Here is a 20,103-nt window from a genome sequence, read left to right on the forward strand (position 1 = left end):
AATATAGTAACCCTTTCTTTTGCATATAGTGTTTGTATAAACTCAGGGCATTGGGAACTTTTACAGTGACTTTTTTTTTTCCTTCTTGTAATCATCTTTAAATAGTCTGAATTTGATCTTCTAGGCGAAATTTGATTTGATTCCCATGTATATATTCCTTGTTTCTCAGCTACTCATTAAAAGAAGCTCTGTATTTGAACAGAGAAGGAACTTGTTTGAAGGGTTCAATTGCTTTCACGAATCAAATAAAAAAAAACGCAAAATGCAAATTCCATCAAGCTGATTTATTGCTGTCATTGTACCTATAACACTTTCAAGACCAAATACCAGATACAGAATATCTAAGATTAGCTAGGGCTGCCTTGGTGCTTCAACATTCTTCATCTGAACTGAGAAGTGGGGTGACTGCGTTAACTTTAGAATATTCAACGCCTCCTTGCATTTCAAGCTCTTCTCCATGAGTCTCCTTGCACTCATAGTAAAGGACTGTATATGCCATTAGTGAAAACATCCTGATCAAGGACATGGAGTTTAAGAGGAGCAATGGAATTACTATTTGACTTCCTGAAAATGCTATATTGCCAATTTTCTTCAAACCGTAGACCACAGCAACAGAGAATGCTCCAAAAAGAATATTCAGGAAAAGCCCTCGTAGCTTAGATCCTTTGATAAGCTGTTCTGCCTTCCCTAGTGCCTCAATGCCCCATTTTTCCTCAAGTACTGAAACAATGAGTGCTAAGTTCCAAACAACGGTAAGATAAGCTTGGAAAAGTACAGCTACAATTAATACGATTATAGAGAAACCCGAAAGTGTGAACTTAGGACTGAAAAGCACAACCAAAGGAACCAGAAATGCTGTAAGAAATAGACAATAGCCTAGATGAAGCAGCATTATGTAAAACCAAGTGACAAACGGTCTTTTCAACAATTTCACTACCCTTGATAGGAGTTCCTTGACAGAAAAGTTTTTACCACAGTATGTTACCCCTGATGCTAGGATTGATGAGGTTGCAAAAAACAGCGAGGTAAAGGAGAACGTTAAAATGAAAATCCCCTCTAGTCCCACAACTAATCGGAGGTCAATTTTCAAAGAAGTTATAAGGTCGGCAAATTCGGGGCTACTCTTGTCTGTCACGGTTAGAAAGCTTGCCTTGAAGATGAAGTCAGTGATTGATGGTTTGATTGAGATGATATTCATCAACAGGAGGACAGAACTAAAACAAATCATGAGTATGGTGATAGAGGACATGAGTTTCCCATTTCTCAAGAAAAGTTTCGGAGCTTCCCTTAGAATTCCCACGAAACCCAAAAGCTCATAAAACTTCAGTGGGGAAGGAGGACTGCTATTCTTCAGAGGTTTAGTATTTGAGTCCATCATCATTGTGGTGTTGAGTTTAGAGACTTACACTCTCAAGTACACAATGACAGGAAGGAAGTAGAAAGACTGAATTGTTTCAATCTGATATAAAGCATCATGGTTTTAACCCTTTATATAGGGAACTAAAAACATGAAATACATGAAAAATGGTGACAAAAACAAGGAATATGGAGGTGAAAACAAGGGGGTGGTGAGATAAACAATGTGCATCTGTGGGAAAAACTAAAAAGAAGTCTGCTTAAAAATCAAAAGTTTCTCCTGATTATGTGAATAAAAATAAACAATATAGAGTCAACCCGGAGATCTTTAGTAGGTAATTATCAACCTGACAACTTCCCAGCCTTCAATATCCAGTGCACTCCATTGATGTGTCCATAATTCGAGTCACATATCTATTACCAAAGTGAATGTTGAACCATGTTTTCAAGATTCCAGTACCTTAGAATCCAAAAAGACTTTGATTTATAAAGATGACTCTATAAAATGTATAGTTTGATATTGCCGGCAACAGGGGTGTGTTGATAATGTTAAACAATTGTCCATTTGTTGAAAGGTCTCTTTCAAATATTTCTTATTTATATGAATATTTGACACTTAACTCCAAACCTCCTGTTGATTAATTCTATGCCAAGAAAATAAGACACTATTAGTTAGTCCATTGAACGCAGAGCGCACAATTCATGATGATGACTGTGAAAATGACAGTTGCAGCATAGGAATAAGAGAGGAAATAATAGTCGAAAGAGAATTCTAGGGAAAAAGGAACAGAGTACTTTGTCAAACCTCTAGCATTTGAAGGTTTCAACTGTTTCTTAACTTGCCAATTATTAGTATCAAACACTGCCAAGGTGATTTATTTCTATATCCATTGTATGGAGAACTGTTTAAGGTATAAAAACTGATGTGGTGCATAATCAAGAGATCAATCCTACTCCTTAGTTTTTGGTTTTCAGTATCGTAAAACCCATTAACAACCTTATTTATATATATGCTAGGTTTATCTTACAAACAGAAGCAAAGACTACATACATAGCAAGAAGTGCAGATGTGTGGTTACAAACTTACAACACAAGCAAAAACACACACTTGATACAAAAGAGTGACATTCTTCATCAAACTGCATCTGCATTGATAAGAGGGGTAGCAGAGGAAACCTTAGCATATTCCAAGCTTCCTTGCAGTTCAAGCTCTTCTCCATGAATCGCCTTGGACTCATAGTACAGGACTGTGGATGCCATTAGCAAGACCATAGTTATGAGGCAGCTGATACAATTTAACAGGAGCAGTGGAATTATCAGTGCTTTTATTGGCATAGCTTTAGCAACAGTCCTAAACAAAACAAATAACACCGACGAGGCAGTGGCTATAACAAGATTCAGAAAAAACCCTCGTAGCTTTGATCCCTTAATAAGCTGTCCAGCTTTCCCAAGTGCCTCAATGCCACATTTTTCTTCTAGTATCGAAACAACTAGTGCTAAGTTCCACACAACAGCGAGATAAGTTCTGACAACTAGAGCTAGAATGGATGCGACTATAGTGAAAGCAGATATGGTGAGCTTAAGATTGAAAATCAGCACTAAAGGAAAAACAAATGCAAAGAGAAATGATAAGTAGCCTAGATCAAGCAGTGTTATGTAAAACCATGTAACAAATGGTCTTTTCAGTGACCTCAGTGCCCTTGGTAGAAGTTCCTTGATGGACAAGTCATTTCCACAGTATGATACTGCTGATGCTAAGATTGAGGCTGTTGCAAAATAGAATGAGGTAAAAGAGAACCCCAAAATGAAAATCCATTGTAGTCCAAGATATACTCTGAAGTCGTACATCATGGCAGTTAGAAGACGAGCGAATTCAGCGCCAGTGGGACTTGTAGCTGCCAGGAAGTTTGCCTTGATTGTAATATCAGTAATTATTGGTTTGAGGGAGTAGATATGAATCACCAACAGGAAAGAAGTAACAAGTATTATGAGAAGGGTGAGGGAGGACATGGCCTTCCCATTTCGGAAGAAAAGCTTGTGGGATTCCCTTAGGAGTCCCAGAAAATCCAAAAGCATGTTAAACTTCATCAAAAGAAAGAGGGATTGATACTGTTCAGAGCTTCTAAATCTTTCTTGCATTGCAAAGGGGTACATGAGTGTAGCCTATTTATATTATGTTTTCCTTCGTTCTCAAGAGTACGTTGGTCCATTCTAATTTGTCAAAAAGACTAGGTCTATTCTATTATTTCCTACATTTATATCCACATAGAAAAGTCATTAGATTGTAACGTCCTGAGCAAGGAAAGCCAATCACGGCCCAAGACCCCAAGTCAATAATCAAGCACGGTCGATGGAACCAGTCTACAAGCACCACAAATTCATAGCAGAAGGAAGACCCAGCCAGTGAGAATTTTGGATGTTTGTACCTGGAACCAAAAACTGGTTCAGGAAATAAATGTGACTCGGCTCAATTTCCTAGAAATTGCTTCCAAATACAAGCACAGTTGATGGAAACAGTCCACAAGGACCACAAATTCATTCCAGAAGGAAGACCCAGCAAGCAAGAATTTTAAATATTTGTACCTGGAACCAAAAAATGGTTCAGGAAATAATTTATTTTTGAGCAGAAAACCTCAAAATTTATTAAAAATAGGCGAAATCTCTCCACTAACTATTTTCACCTTAGAAATACACTTAAAGCAGAATATCTTGGTGTACAAATGGATGGAAGTATAAAGGCCCTGCCAAAAGCTAGCTCTAGTTCATGTGTTCGCACCAAATCTTGTTCATTTATGGGTCTAATCGAAATGTCCATTCATAATATGTTAGTGTTAAAGCCAGCTCTGAGGCGATGCTGATGCAGGTGGTGCAACCGCACCAGGTATCTGATTTCGAGAGGTCAATATGTTATGGACATCAGATATATACCAATGAAAACCTTGGTAAAATGTAAATGTGATATAGCGCAGTTGGCATTATAGAGATCACGGGATCAGTATCGACTTGTGATTAAAGACTTATTTGTTTAAGTATAATGTATTTGAGAGAGATTGATGAGAGAGATGTGTTCTTATTATTGAGAATAGGAGCCCTATATATAGGGATTACAAAGTGCTAGTTCTAATGTTACAAGGAATACCAATCCGTGTAGGATTGGGAAATCTAGAACCTTCTCTCCTATTGCTACTCCTAGTTTGATAAGGCACACTAAATCGATATTCCTTCAACACTCCCCCTTGTGCCGCTTCAAACTTGGTGGTGACGCTTCATCCGTTGCCTCGTTAAAAACCTTGCCAGGTAACAAAAACCCTGTGGGATAAAAATAACCCTGGTCGAAGGACAAAAAGAGCACAACACGTCCTTCACTCTTCGAGATCGAACATGTAGACATCATAACTCCCCCTGATGTCGATATCTCCCCCTGATTGCTATAATCGTGGGAGTTCGGATAACTTTCTCAATCCGATGCTCTTCACATGTTTCTCGAAGGTGGATTTAGGTAACGACTCAGTGAATAAGTCCGCTACATTATCCTCTGATCGGATTTGATTCACTTCAATCTTTAGAAGTGATTGTTGTTGCTGATTATAAAAGAACTTAGGCGATATATGCTTGGTGTTGTCGCCCTTGATGAAACCTAACTTCATTTGTTCAATACAAGCTGCATTATCCTCATAAATGCATGTAGGTTCATCTGTGGTAGACTTCAAACCACAACTTCCTCGGATATGTCTAATTATAGACCTTAGCCATATACATTCACGTACGGCTTCATGTAGAGCAATAATCTCTGCATAATTTGAGGAAGTAGCAACAAGGGTCTGTTTCGTAGACCTCCAAGATATCGTAGTGCTTCCCATGGTAAAGACATAACCAGTTTGGGAGCGACCTTTGTGAGGGTCAGAGAGGTACCCTGCATCAGCAAAACCCATCAAGACATCATTGTCGTTTTGATGGAGGGAGATAGGAGAACGCCGGCCACCATGAGCGGTGGCGGCGCCGGCGCCGGCAACATGGCCGGCGGCCATTCCATGGACGGGGGCGTTTTGCCTTTTGGGGTCCAATCCCAATTTTCCGTCATTCCTTTTCTCTCTGTAGGGATAGAATAGGCCCATATCAATCGTACCTCTTAGGTATCGAAAGATTGTCTTTATACCAATCCAATGGCGGCGTGTTGGCGCAGAGCTATGTCGAGCTAACAAGTTCACTGCGAATGAGATATCCGGTCTTGTGCATTGAGCTAAGTACAATAATGCGCCTATTGCACTCAAATAGGGCACCTCGGCCTCTAATGGTTCTTCGTCCTCATCCCTTGGACGAAACGGATCTTTTCCGGGCTCAAGACTACGGCCGATCATGGGAGTACTCGTAGGCTTTGCTTTATCTTCATTAAAGCGCCTTAGGATTTTCTGAGTATATGCAGACTGATGGATCAAGATTCCATCACTACGGTGCTCGAGTTCTAAACCGAGACAAAACCGTGTTTTCCCAAGATCTTTCATCTCAAATTCGGATTTCAAGTATTTAGCAGTTTCCTTCAACTCATCTAGAGTTCCAATTAGGTTCATGTCATCGACATAAACTGCTACGATTGCAAATCCGGAACTTGTTCTTTTAATGAACACGCATGGGCATATTTCATTGTTAATATATCCCTTCCCAATCAAGTAGTCACTTAGACGGTTATACCACATCCGTCCGGATTGTTTTAATCCATATAGTGAGCGTTTTAATCTTATTGAAAACGCGCTCCGTGGTTTAGAGCCACTTGATTTGGGTAATTGAAGTCCATCTGGAACCTTCATATATATCTCTGAATCTAGATCCCCATAGAGATATGCTGTAACCACATCCATAAGCTGCATGTCAAGTTTTTCGGAAACTACCAAACTGACAAGGTAGCGGAACGTTATAACGTCCATCACGGGAGAATATGTCTCCTCGTAGTCAATTCCAGGGCGTTGTGAGAAACCTTGCGCCACAAGGCGGGCTTTGTATCTAACAACCTCGTTTTTTCTCATTACGCTTTCTAACAAAGACCCATTTATGGCCAACAGGCTTTACACTTGGGGGTGTCTGCGTTACAGGCCCAAATACCTGTCTCTTTGTTAGTGAATCCAATTCAACCTGGATTGCATCTTTCCATTTAGGCCAATCCGCTCTTTGTTGACATTCTTCAACAGAGCGAGGTTCGATATCATCATATTCTATAATTCCTTTTGCAATATGATATGCAAATGCATCATCAATCGCCATAGAATTTCTATCCATCATCTCATGTACACTAGTGTAATTTATGGAGATCTCTCTATTCTCTGGAGTTGGTTCTGACATTAGAGCGTCCCCCAATGATGTCTCTTGGACATAACCATAATCCGGAATATTCTCATGAGATGGATTATTTACATCGATGATTAATGGATTATTTTGTGCCGAACTCGCTTTCTTTCTTGGGCGAGAATCCATCGAACCTATGGGCCTCCCGCGCTTCTTGGCGGGAGCCGTGGGCCTAGCCACAACGTCACCATCATTGAGAGATGGGACGTTGGCGCCATGCTCATGCATTCTTGAGTTGGCGTCATGTCCTCTACTTTTAGGGACATCAATCCTTGCAGGCACGTTTGCAGCAGGTATGTGTGATCTCGTCACTTTAGCGATATCAGAAAACGCATCAGGCATCGAATCTGCTACGTTCTGAAGATCGAGAATTCTCCGCACTTCAATTTCTGACTGTGCGGTTCGGGGATCAAGATGAGACAGAGTGGGGACAGACCACGACAATTCCTGTCGTTCCTGTTGAACATTGATGTTCTTATCTCCCCCTAACGACGGGAAGACTGTCTCATCGAAGTGACAATCCGCAAATCTAGCGGTAAAGAGATCGCCTGTCAAGGGTTCTATGTAGCGGATAATCGTTGGAGAATCATATCCAACATAAAGGCCTAATCGTCTTGAGGACCCATTTTGGTGCGCTGTGGCGGCGCAATAGGCACATAGACTGCACACCCAAATATGCGTAAGTGTGAGACATCAGGCTCATACCCAGTAACCATCTGGGACACAGAGAAGGGTTGAGTGGCAGTGGGCCTCAGACGAATAAGCACAGCTGCATGCAATATTGCATAGCCCCAAGCAGAAATAGGGAGATTGGTGCGCATCACCAATGCTCGAGCAACCATTTGTAGTCGTTTAATGGTGGCTTCTGCGAGACCATTTTGGGTATGAACATGAGGAACAGGATGTTCAACATCAATCCCAATGGACATGCAATAATCATCAAAAGTCTTTGATGTAAACTCCCCAGCATTGTCTAATCTTATAGACTTAATGGGATGATCAGGGTGGTGAGCCCGTAACTTAATTATTTGTGCTAGGAGTTTAGCAAATGCAGCGTTCCTTGTGGACAATAGCATGACATGTGACCAGCGTGTCGATGCATCAACCAACACCACAAAATATCTAAATGGTCCGCATAGTGGTTGAATAGGTCCACAAATATCACCTTGGATTCTTTGCAAGAATGGTATATTTTCTTTGGTGTCCTTTGCATAGGATGGTCTCGATCCTAACTTTGCTAAAGAGCAGGCTTTGCAGAACGAATGATGGGCTCCAGAAATAACCAATGAGGATTTTGGTTGAGCCATGAAGTCACAATGGACTTTAGAAGTCGAAATTTGAGTCAGAGGAGCAGAGGTGGCGTCAAAGCCACCCTTGAGCCGCAGGGGGATGGCGGCGCCGGCTAGTGGTGGCCGGACTTGAAGGGGGAAGGCACCGTGAGGCGCAGGTGCTCCTCCTTGATCCAAATTTCGAGTTTTACTTCCTTTTGTTCTGAAAAAGGGATGTCCGTGTGAAGTCTTTAATATACGGATCATCATGTCACGACCTGGGTGTCCCAAACGGTCGTGCCAAAGCCTATACGTGTCGGAATCCCATAAATCATCTCTCATGACATGGTTGGATTCAATGACTCGAATAGTGGTTGCATACAACCCACTAGAGCGACACATAAGTTTCTCTAATACTCGTTTATGTCCGTAGTCATTAGAGGTGATGCAAAGGAACTCTTGTCCATTCTCACAATGTGTTTCCATATGAAAACCATTGGCTCTTATATCTTTAAAATAATAAAGTTCGAAAAACATGTCTACGACATGAGATAAAATAAATCGATACTTTATTAATAATATCCAATGATGACACCAAAGTTTCGTGACCATAATCTAATCCAATATAAAAATCAAATTGATTTAAGGCATAATTGCCATGACATAATTCTTGGAAAAATAAAAGACTATAAATAAAAATCTGCGGTATTTTGTCTTCATCGCCAGATTTAAAGTCTTTGTGAACTCGAAGTCTTGATCACCATGATGCGACTACCTTCGTAGGTACATTGCAAATTCAGGTCCATTGATCAGACGTTCCATATCAGAAATAGACACCATAAAGAGGATTCTCCCTTGATTGAGGCGCATTGGCGCAATATGCATAGTCCCTAGGACTGGTGGCGTTGGAAAGTGGTGCCCATGGCCAACGTTGGTTCCATGGTTTCCAACCCTATTTCCCTCAAAATCACGCCTCCTACGGTCGTGGGATTGTCGCCTTGAGCGATTACCTTCTTGAGCATTTCGATCGTATGGATCATGACGTCGATGGCGACTTTCTCTAGCCATAGGACGATGCTCTTGATAGCTATCTTGAAGCCTATCAATTTCTCTTTTCACAAGTTCATTGCCATGTCTTTCAGCAGTGGCCATAGCTGCAATAAGCTGTTGGAAACTTGTGATCCATCTTGCATTTACATGAGTCCGGAATAAGTCAGAGGACCTCATAGCATAGACGGGGAAGGTATTGAGGGTTTTCTCAATCAATTGGTCTTCTGTGATTGTTTTTCCACAGAGACGCATCATTGCTCTGATGCTGAGAGCTTCCGAATAAAATTGCATGACAGTGTCAAATTCAGAAAAGCGAAGATGTTTCCATTCTGCTTCTGTATTCGGAAGTATGGAGTCACGAACATTGCCATATCGTTCGCGAAGCGCATGCCAAAGCTTTATGGCGCTATCCTCATTTATGAACTCAAACTGTAGGTCACTATCCATGTGACGTTTCATGAAGGCAAGTGCCTTGGAATTATCTTTCTCAGTTTGAGGGTCTGGAGCTGTTTCTATAGGACAAAGCTCTTGGATTGTATGCAATAAATCACGGGCAATGAGGTGGATCTCGACATCAGTGACCCAAATTAAGTACCTTTTGCCTGCATAATCCAATGGAACAAAATCGAGTTTGTTTGTGTTTGACATCCAGAAAGATGAAACAAAAACAAGTTAGTTTCGGAGTCAATGCTTCCACGAAAACTAAATAAGATTTCCGAGCTATGCTACCAAGAAATCGATTTCCAAGAATAATTGGATTAGACCGAAACAATGATGTTTATATGGTCGTTAATCGATGCTTACGGACGCTCTTAGTCCGAAGTCTTACGAACGCTCTTAGTTCGTTAATTGCGTGAATCCCCACGATTCCGCTTTTCAAGAATCGAACCCACGTTATAAGAAAGGTGGGATGTAGAAGAAGGGAGGTTTTCAAGTCCCCGAGAAAAGAAGAAATATTTAAATTTCGAATTATAGGAACTTCAAAACTTACTCTTTTGAATACTTACTTGGTGAAAATTCGGAGCAGATTCTGTTCTGAACAGCTTGTACCTCGATTGGTGTACAGATCTCAATATGACTCCGATAAGACTGAAATTCGGAGGTTAGATGGAAGAGACAGAGACGAACAACTTTGATGAAGAAAGTTTTTCGATCTGAGCTTCCGAACTAGACGTTTCGAGGCTTGCAAGAAGACGGATGTGCACAGGAACTGGAAAAAGATGCAGTGGGTGTGCGTTGGCTTGTTTGCGCAGCAGGGATGCTTCGGTGGCAGCAGGCTGGAACGCAGGGCTGCAGGGAGGGGGCAGCAGGGGCTGCTGTGCAAGGTTGCAAGCACACGGGTGCTCGGGCTGCAGCGAAGGCTCGGCTAGCTCGGGCTAGGGGCTGCTTTGTGAATGAGTTTTGGTTTTCTGTTTTGTGGTTAGAGTCGTGCTGATAACGTGTTTAAGTATAATGTATTTGAGAGAGATTGATGAGAGAGATGTGTTCTTATTATTGAGAATAGGAGCCCTATATATAGGGATTACAAAGTGCTAGTTCTAATGTTACAAGGAATACCAATCCGTGTAGGATTGGGAAATCTAGAACCTTCTCTCCTATTGCTACTCCTAGTTTGATAAGGCACACTAAATCGATATTCCTTCAACATTATTTCATTTCTCTAGGTGAATCTTTCTTTCTATTTATTCTCTTTTTTTTGTTACAAAATTTTTCCTTTTTTTTTATTTTTTTTATTTTATGAAATAGAAGTTGAAATTCATTCGATCAACAACCAAAAGGCTATAGTTTACAAAGCTTACATAAGAAAGCCAAAGCAACAAACTAGCTAAGCTAAAGCAAACTAAGACGCTTACTATTTAGTAAGCCTATACAAGAATGATCAAAACCTCACCTTATACGGAAAGAAATCATTCAACTAGCCCTTAACTGTCAAGCATGCAATTGTGGAACAATCAAGAGACTAGAAACGTCATAGAAGACATATAGAAGCTTAAACCAGATTCACACAGGCTTAGAGAAGACTAGAAAGAAAACTAGTAAATAACCAGCTCCTTCCCTTTCGAGTTAGAGCTTGAAGTAGTATTAGCCTTGTTTAGCTATGGCAATAGCTGTCTCTTGGCTGCCCTTTTCTTCTCAGTACCATCATCAACCTTCGCTGCCTTCTTTTTTTCACCATACGGCAGCTTGTTCTTGCTACCAGCAGGCTTGCCTCGCTTCATTTTCAACTAACCATTATTGTCCTCATTTTGCAACACCAGCACTAGTCCCAAGTTCTTCGTTTCCAAATTCAATTTCTTTTCCCCACTGCGAGGCTTAGCTTTAGTTTCTAGGAGAAATAGAGACACCCTTCTTCTCCATACCTCGATGCTTACCTGTTAGTCTCTCAGGAATCATCACTAGCTCTGATAGCTCATGAATAGTTACCTGACGGCTTGGTCGCTGCAACAATGTTGCGGGGTTATGAAGCACACGCTCAGGCATTTGGTTTTAAGAGATTGCAAGATGTTCTATTTTACATGATTAAGATTGTAGTAAAGATGATGATTGAAAGTATTTCCAAGATTGTTACTGCATGCGAGTTTTTAGAGAATAACTTGGGAAAGCATTAAGTTTTACTTATTCGTTCGAAATTACTTATTTTTCGTCCACTCACTCTAACGATTTTTTTTATAAATGTTTTCCCCTGGGCCCTTCGGTTTTAAATGCCCAGTTTGCAGGCCAGTTTAGCTTGAGGTAGAGCGTACATGGGGTTGAGGCATAGCTGTCATAGCTTCCGCATTATAAAAATATCGGTCTTTTATCTTGTATTTTATTCTCTTGTACGCCTGTACATTAGATTGCTCTGATAACCTATGAGATTAATATTTTTTTAAGTTCAGAATTGTTTTGTGATATGGGAGATGTTGTACTATAGGGAGCATGGTGGCTCCAGAAGATTAAGGGTGGATTATTTTAGAAGTGTAAATGTTTTTCTACAGGTTTGGGTAGCCCACTTTTAGAGGGAGTTCCACCAAATTTTTGGTAGAATTTCTTCTAAGGTGGGCCCCACAGGGTCACTTTGGATTTCAAGGTGAAATCCGGGGCTGGTACTGTCACATAAGGCTATCGTCTGCAAATAACAGATGATGAATAATGGGAGCTGAAGGATTCATCAATATTCCCTTGAGGGTACCCTGAGCAACTGAAGCAGTGATAAAAGATGAAAGTCCTTCTACGCATAATATAAGCAAATAGGGGATAAAAGGTCTCCTTGCCGAATTCCCCTAGTTGGAGTAATGAAACCAATAGGTTCACCATTAATAATGAGAGAGTAACTCACAGATTTCAATGAAGACAAAGTACCTCCACCCATTTTGTACAGAAGCCCAGCCTTACCAAAATAGCTTCTAGAAAAGTCCATTCAAGACGATCATAAGCCTTACTTATGTCTAGCTCGAGGGAGAAGAAACCCTCAACTTGAGTACATAGCTTCTTCATAAACTAATTATGCATTCATCTGTGAAGTAATCTGAGGTTAAACAACTTCCAAAATTAGATTAGAAGCAAGAGGATCAAAGCCCTCAGATTTGAAGATGTGCTCATAGTAAGTAGCAAGAACAACAATTATGTCAGAAGGAGAAGTGTGCTAAGTACCTTTAGAATCAAAAAGCCCCTTGATAGAGTTCCTGCACTTACGGTTACAGGTCTTCCTATGAAAAAATGTTGTATTCCTATCACCTTCTTTTAACCATTGCACCCTAGAGCACTGCCTCCAGTACGTCTCATTTCGAGAAAATAGCTCAATGAGCCGGAATTGTAATGCTTTTTGCTCCTCAAACTGCTCTAGATCATAAGCTTAATCATAAGCCGCTCAAGTTAGTTATGGAACACTCTCATCTCTATATGTCGCTACTGAAAGACTCCAACATGCCATTTCATTAAAAAATTTCCTTTGTTTTGAATTTGCCTCCTAACTTATAACATTGGATTACCGGTAGAAGGTATCATCCAACCTCGTTGTATTAAATTTGGGAAATCTTTATGCTAAGATCACATCTCCTCAAACGGAAACGTTTTGGGGCTATATGATTAAGAACTGTTGTTGAGTTAACCTCTACAAGAAGAGGGTTTTGGTTAGACAGGCTAAGAGAAAGGGTAACAACCCGAGAGTGTGGAAACTTATCTCTCCATTCCACCTTGTGACAAGCACGATCTCTTTTGCAAATCTATTAGCCTAAGTAAATCTAGAACTATCAAACTTCATATCAACAAGAACACAATTAGCAAGAGCCTGCCTGAACCGCGCCATAGGTACATACGATCTCAGAGGACCACCAGACATTTCAGCATTGCTAAGAATTTCATTAAAGACTTCTGCAACCAACCAAGGCAGAGTAGATTGAAAAGCCAAGGTGCACAGGAGCTCCTAGGTTCGAACACGATCTGCAGTGGATGCAAAGCCGTGTATTCCAGTGAAATGAAATTCCTTTGGGGAGCCCTTTGCACTAATTTTCACATCTATATGGTTGTTGAAATAATTATGAATTCGCACTGGAATTCCCTGATGCCAGAGAAAAGCCAGCCCCCGGGAGTCCTGCGAACAAAGCTAACATTCACAACCCTCAAATCCCAAACGCAATCTGATAAAAATATGAAATTGGGGTTCCTTTGTCAAATGATATTCACCAAAGCATCCTGTGTTTCTAAATTATTGAGTCCCTCAAGGTTTTTGGATTCAAACATGGCCAATTGGACGAAAATTCTAGGAATAAAACGAGAAAAAATGATATGCTCAGACGGAAGCTGTAACCAGTCGAGCAAAGCCGAGCAGACCTTGAAATTGCAGAAACCTAGTCGGGTTGTGGCTGACAGACTACACTGTTCACTAGTGGTTGTTCAAATTGCGTCGCCGACAAGCAGCGAGATGACAGCTGTACCTACATACGCTAGAACGAGCATAATTAGCTATAATGAGCTACGCTCATCATACCGCCGGAGGTACCGAATCTCACCAAGGGGATGACCTGCGAGGTCATGGCCAGGCGGGCTACCGCTTGAGCCCCGGACCGCCCCCAGATCACAGCTGACGCGCCGCCACGCGCCGCGTCAAGATAACATCAGAAGACCCTGACGCTGGGAATCGAAGCACAGCAGTCCCACATCGGAAACAAGAAGAAGATCAACCCCTTCCTCGCCTATAAAAGCTCCTCTCCTCTCTCCTCATTAATTACGCAATTACTACTCATTTATTGTTATGCTGCGCATACAGTGACTGACTTAGGCATCGGAGAAGTGAAGACCGCCCAACGCGGTCTCCCTCTGACGCCCTGTCTATCGTGTTGCAGTAACAGGAATCACCTAATCCTAGGAGTAGCGGTCCGCCCACCGAACCCGCGTTAAGTAAGGAATCGGCTACCGCCGGACTTGAGCATTAACAACAGCAGACACGTAGTGAAGCAGCGCCTAAATGGGATCATCCTTCATTTAGAGGTCGGGATGCACAGACAGAGAGTACCATCTAGAGAAAGATGCGACCATCACGGTTGAAGTGATAGCCGGAGTCGCAGTGAAATAGGCAGAAGCCGATCTTGGTTTTTTCTTTGTTTTGTTAAGGTTTTTATTGTTTAAGGATATCTCTATTTGTGTTTAATCCAAACCCTAGGTTACTTGACCTAGTGGTAATAGGGTTCAATTAGAAGAATCTAGAGATTCTCTTTCCTTGTATGATTCTATCTCTATGCATTGTAATCCTCTATATAAAGAGGCCCCTATTATCAATGAGAATACACAGCGATTATCTCTCAATTTCTGATTCCCAAAAACACGTTATCAGCACGAAGCACTAACCCTGAAACCTAATCTTCGTAGCCTCCAAACCCTAGAAACCTCCGCCACCCACCTTGAAGCTCTCACCTCCAGGAGCCCAGAACCGGCGGCGCTGTCCCCAGAACCGGCCGGAAAATATACGAACCGGCCCCTGGAAATACCGATATCCTCTCTGCCCTGTTCGAAGGTTTCCTCCCTGCCTACTGCTACCAAACTTCACCAGCAGCTGCAACCGGACCCCAGATCACCGGATCCGAAAAATCACCACCTGAACCGGCCTAGAACCACACGAACCGGCTGCCTGAACCAACTGAACCGCTGAACCGCCGCCTGCATCATCAATCTGTGCTTCAGTCAACCAAGTCCAACTCCGGTCAGCCCTAGGCCCAGATCTCAGTCCAAGACCCAGAAGCCGAAGTCCAAAGCCTAGCAGCCTGAAGCCTCTGACGTCATCCTTGCGTCATCTGCCACGCCAGCATCCACGTCAGCATCAGCCTGCCACATCAGCAACCGGTGCCACGTCAGCCTCTCGGTCAACGGTCAGTCAAAGCCGGTCAACCCTCAAGTCAACACTTTTCCAGCAACTTTTCCGGCCACTTTTCGGCCAACTTTTCGGTCAAGTTTTCTGGCCACTTTTTAAGGATGAGTTACCTGAACAAGCTGAACTTTGTTCCACTAGAGAAAACTGGCGCAGGATACCATAGGTGGGTCCGAGATGTGCGCCAACATCTTAAGGCTGATGGACTTCTGGGAGCCATCCAAGAGCCTGGTCAGAACGTGCTCTCCATTGAGCAAGCTACTGCTTTCGAAGCAAAACAAGCTAAAGCCATAATTCTCATGACAAGGCACATGAATGACGTGCTCCAAAATGAATACCTCAATGAGGAAGACCCAAGAAAGCTATGGGTAGAACTTGAGCAGCGATTTGGCAACGTTCGTGACTCCCTGCTTCCTGATTTAGAAGTACGATGGCATAGCCTCCGCTTTTGTGATTTCAAGTCTGTGCTTGATTATAACTCGGAAGCCCTTCGTATCAAGTCTCTGATGGAGTTTTGTGGCCAAGCCATAACTGATACGATGTTGATCGAGAAGACTCTCTCTACCTTCCCCGTCTCTGCACTGATGATTTCAAAGAATTATCGGAATGATGTAAATGCAGGACGTATCACAAGGTTTCTATCTCACGTGACACTTTGCTGCCTTCTATTCCAGCACTACCTTTTAATCTAAGTGACACTTTGCTGCCTTCTATTCCATAATTCCATTCAAAGAGTGGATGCTTGAAAGAGCTATGAGCCTCCAACCTGAAATTTTTGCTAAGCTTTTGATGATCATATGGGCCTATGGAAGAATAGGAATAATGCCCTCTGGTTAGGTACTGAACAAGGAGCGCAAGATGTTGTATTGAGTAGCTTCACATGGCTGGACGAGTCTAGACCTGCACCCTACAAGACCGTGAAGCAGAACCGGCAGCAATGGAAGCCAACTGATCATGGGCGGCTTAAACTCAATGTCGACGCTACATTCTTACCTAACCAGAACCATGGAGGAATTGGAGGTGTGCTTCGAAAGTATGATGGTCAGTTTGTTGCAGCATACGCTAGATCTGTCCAGTGCACGACTTCTCCAAAACAATATGAACTGCTTGCAATAAGGGAGGGCTTTGATCTGCTATACTCACTTCAAGTCAAAGATGGCACCATAGAAAGTGACTGTATGGAGGCCATTCAAGAAGTTCAAGGCTCTGTTATAAACTACTAGCGAATGGAGGTCTTATAGATGATATTCATCAAGCTTGGGAGAAACTAGAAGGTGTAACTTTAGTCTACACTCCGGTCTATAGAGAAGCCTAGAACATATTCGGCGGACAACGGGTCCGGCAGACGTTCAGCGGACAGTGGGTCTGGAAGATGTTCGTTGTTCTCCTGTTCTGTATAACACGAGCTTCAAGAGGGAGACCGAGGTGTCCCGTCTTCGCTTCGCTCCTCCAATGTCTAAATTAGTTATTGACAAAATAACACTAAATGTACAGTAGTTGCTTGCCGTAATTATTAAGGTTTAGACTTATATAGGGAGCTGAGGATCGGACCTTCTCCATATTTTCGATGTGGAACTACCGTGCATCAAAAGGGATTGAATGGAGACCGAATGGAGAACTGATCCCATCTAAAAGGACATCTTTAGCAAGCGCGTGGGGTTGCATCTCTGATCGGCCGGACCTGAACTGGACTCGCTGGTGAGACTGTGGCATGGCCGAAACGGTCACAGAACGAGTGCTAATTATGCTCAGCAACAGGCTGTATGTACGCCAAACATAGTCTGTAGTCTCAAATAGTTTTGCATTTCCATTTATTACTAGATCAGAAAGGGGGGAAAAAACTGCACAAAACCTGAAGAATTTGAAAGGACCAAAACCCAGATACTTTCCGTCTCTAATCAAACATATGTGGCAATCTCCGATTAAGAAATTGTTGCAGTTGCACATATTACACTTTTAGCAACTCAAATCGTTATTCAGGCAACTTTCATCTCTCTAATTTTTTTTTTTTTTTAAATAACTGAGACTATTGTAAGTTCAAAATATCTAAATCACAAACACTGCTGATTACTAGATGTCCTATACGGCACTGTATTTGGCTATATCCTATACAGCTGATGGTTTCTTCATAATATTTTTCATAAGAATAGTTGCCGGTGCAATGCAGTCGTGCATATTTGAAATAATGTAAAATTTGTCTTCTCTTAAAAACAGAGGAGGAAGAAAAGAAAAACAAAAGAGAAAACAGAGAAAAGGATATCGAGTCATACCTTGGAATATGCCTCCAGTAGTCGTAGAATAAATCTATGAAAGAAGACTGTCCCCATCAACCGCCCTTGGATAAGCTTAGGTCAGAAATGTTGGAATGCGAGACTCACCAACTAATTTTCCTAAAGCCATCCACAGCATCTCCCTCACACAGTTTGCAGGAGGTGGTTTAAGCATTAAGAATATCTATCTACCTCAATTTCGAATAAGAACATAACGGACCTAATATAAGTGATTTCAGCATCGAATAAAGGGTTTGTCTCCCATGATGATCAATCGTGTAAAATCAACCTTAAAAACCAATCTAGAAAACTCATTATTGTGATTTGTGACGACATCATGGTTCAGACTTTTATAGCCTAATTAAGTAATTATTAATCAAAGCGATTTCAACTAAGACAAGCTGGTTTTCTTTTGAATCAAAACAAGGCCAACCTTTCATATCTGATCCCTAAATGTTTTGAACCAAACCCAAGTCAATGAATACACCATAGATTTGATTCCAGGAAAAAAAAAATGCCACGAAATGAGATATATATATACAATGACAAACCTTTTGAACAATCTAATATACATTAGCAAACAAAACAAAACAAACAAGACCAGATTCAAAGTATGATACAAAAGTTTACCTATTTCCTACCAAACCCTTGAATTAGTGTTCCTATTAAAATCCCACAAGCGCTTTGCCTCTTCTTCTTCACCGGCGGCGGAGGCGGTGTTCCCTAATTGAACAGGTGTCCGGCAAATGGGACAAACCGAAACCTTAACGAGCCACGTGTCGAGGCACCTCCTATGGAACAGGTGACCACATGCAGGGAGTTTCCGGCACCACTGGCCTTCCCGAAACGCGTCCAGGCAGACGACGCAGTCGGACGACGACGCCGTTTGGTTTTGGGTTCGGAAGCGGAACTGAGGGAGGGTCTTGAAGTGTCTGGGGGAGAACCCAGATGAGGGGAGGTCGATTTGGGTGCGGCGACGGTGGAGAGCGCCGGCGGAGAGGATGAGGAAGAGGAGGAAGGCGACGAAGCCGAGGAGGAGGAAGAAGATTGAGGTTATGAAGGTCATTATGAGGGCTTTGAGGATTGAAGATAGGAGCTTGGGATTGCGTTTTGGTTGCGGTGGTTGATCATGGTGGTGGTGGTGGTGGTGGTGGTGAGGATGAGGAGGCATGGTGGGGTTTGATCCCAGCTTTGGTAAATGAAAATTTAGAGATCAAAGGATTGACTATGACTATAAAAGAGGGAGAGGAAGATGGATAGGCTAAATTAGAAAGCTCGCAGAATCTGGGCTCGATTTTGGATTAACAAGTGGACAGCTCTATATACCAATTGTTGGACTTGGAAACTGCTAACACCAAGTGAAGAATCAAAGAAAAGTCCTTGAGTGTGGTCTTCGAAGAACGGTTAGCCCAAGGTTGACGTGGCCCAAGAAGGTGGGTATATGTATTCGAATTAGAGTTAATTCGATTCAAGTCATTTTTGTTATATAAAAATTAGATTTAGTCCGCGCATATTTTCTTATTAATTGCGGTCTATTTGTTTTTTTAATAGTCCAATTTGCCCTTAGAACCAAATAAGGTATATAATTTCAAATTCACTAATTAGATCACAATTTCAGCTCAATTTTAAATTTTAAATTCAAATTCCAAAATTTACAATTCATCAATAAATAATTTTCAGACAAAGAAGACTAAATGCATTCATATAAACTCAATATACCTAAGATGTAGGTCTAATACTTATATACCTACATTATAGGATGAAAAACATTAGAACAAAAATTCAAACATTATTGCTTCATTTGTATCTATATAGTAGGTATTTAAAGTTATATCGTAGAGATTTAATCTACCTAGACATACGAAGCAGGGAAAAAAAACATAGAATATAAATCAAAATGTACAAATATGTATATATAGAATTTATACCTAATTAAAAGAGAAAATGTATGAAAGAGAAAATGTGAGACAATGATGGAACCTTAGATATAGAGATATAGAGAAACTTGATTTTTTTTTTTAAACTTGTGAAATCTTACCTATAAATAAGGCATGAAAATGTGAAATAAAAGTGTCTAATCAAATTCTAGGACAAATCATACCTATAACACCATAATCGATTCTATATTAAAGGTAAGCAAAAACTTCTTACCAAATCTATAATAAAGGTAGCTGCGAATTCTCTCTAATCTTGGATCAACAATACTGTAAATGTCTCCTTGCGCAAGCATAGAAGCAACCCATTGACTAATGTGAATTCTCTCTACAGTTCTTGATATAACAGGTCGGTTTGTGATAATTTCCAACAACACAATCCCAAAGCTATAAACATCACTTTTCTCATTTAACCTGCTTGTTAGGTAGTACCTGCAGCAAAGCCAAACCATGCAACTCGAATCACAATGATCTCGCAAAATTACAACGTTGGATTGAAGTTTGAAAAATAAAGATTTGAAAAATAATGATGATCAGTAAACTAA

The 20,103-nt window shown here is 41.3% G+C and overlaps 3 protein-coding genes across 3 annotated transcripts; all 3 read right to left on the reverse strand.

The window, feature by feature from the left end:
• Positions 1 to 370: 370 nt before the first annotated feature.
• On the reverse strand, positions 371 to 1,381 carry LOC112200931. The gene has a single exon (XM_024341939.2). It carries the CDS (start codon positions 1,379 to 1,381, stop codon positions 371 to 373), a length of 1,011 nt encoding a protein of 336 aa, XP_024197707.1.
• Positions 1,382 to 2,490: 1,109 nt separating this feature from the next.
• On the reverse strand, positions 2,491 to 3,510 carry LOC112199034. The gene has a single exon (XM_024340100.1). The coding sequence runs from the start codon at positions 3,508 to 3,510 to the stop codon at positions 2,491 to 2,493; it is 1,020 nt and encodes a 339-aa protein (XP_024195868.1).
• A 14,607-nt stretch (positions 3,511 to 18,117) lies between these two features.
• LOC112197813 (RING-H2 finger protein ATL56) lies at positions 18,118 to 18,897 on the reverse strand. The gene has a single exon (XM_024338691.2). The coding sequence runs from the start codon at positions 18,793 to 18,795 to the stop codon at positions 18,262 to 18,264; it is 534 nt and encodes a 177-aa protein (XP_024194459.1). The 5' UTR covers positions 18,796 to 18,897; the 3' UTR covers positions 18,118 to 18,261.
• Between the last annotated feature and the right edge of the window lie 1,206 nt (positions 18,898 to 20,103).

Source organism: Rosa chinensis, chromosome 4, assembly GCF_002994745.2.
Source record: "Rosa chinensis cultivar Old Blush chromosome 4, RchiOBHm-V2, whole genome shotgun sequence".
Classification (NCBI taxonomy): Eukaryota; Viridiplantae; Streptophyta; class Magnoliopsida; order Rosales; family Rosaceae; genus Rosa; species Rosa chinensis.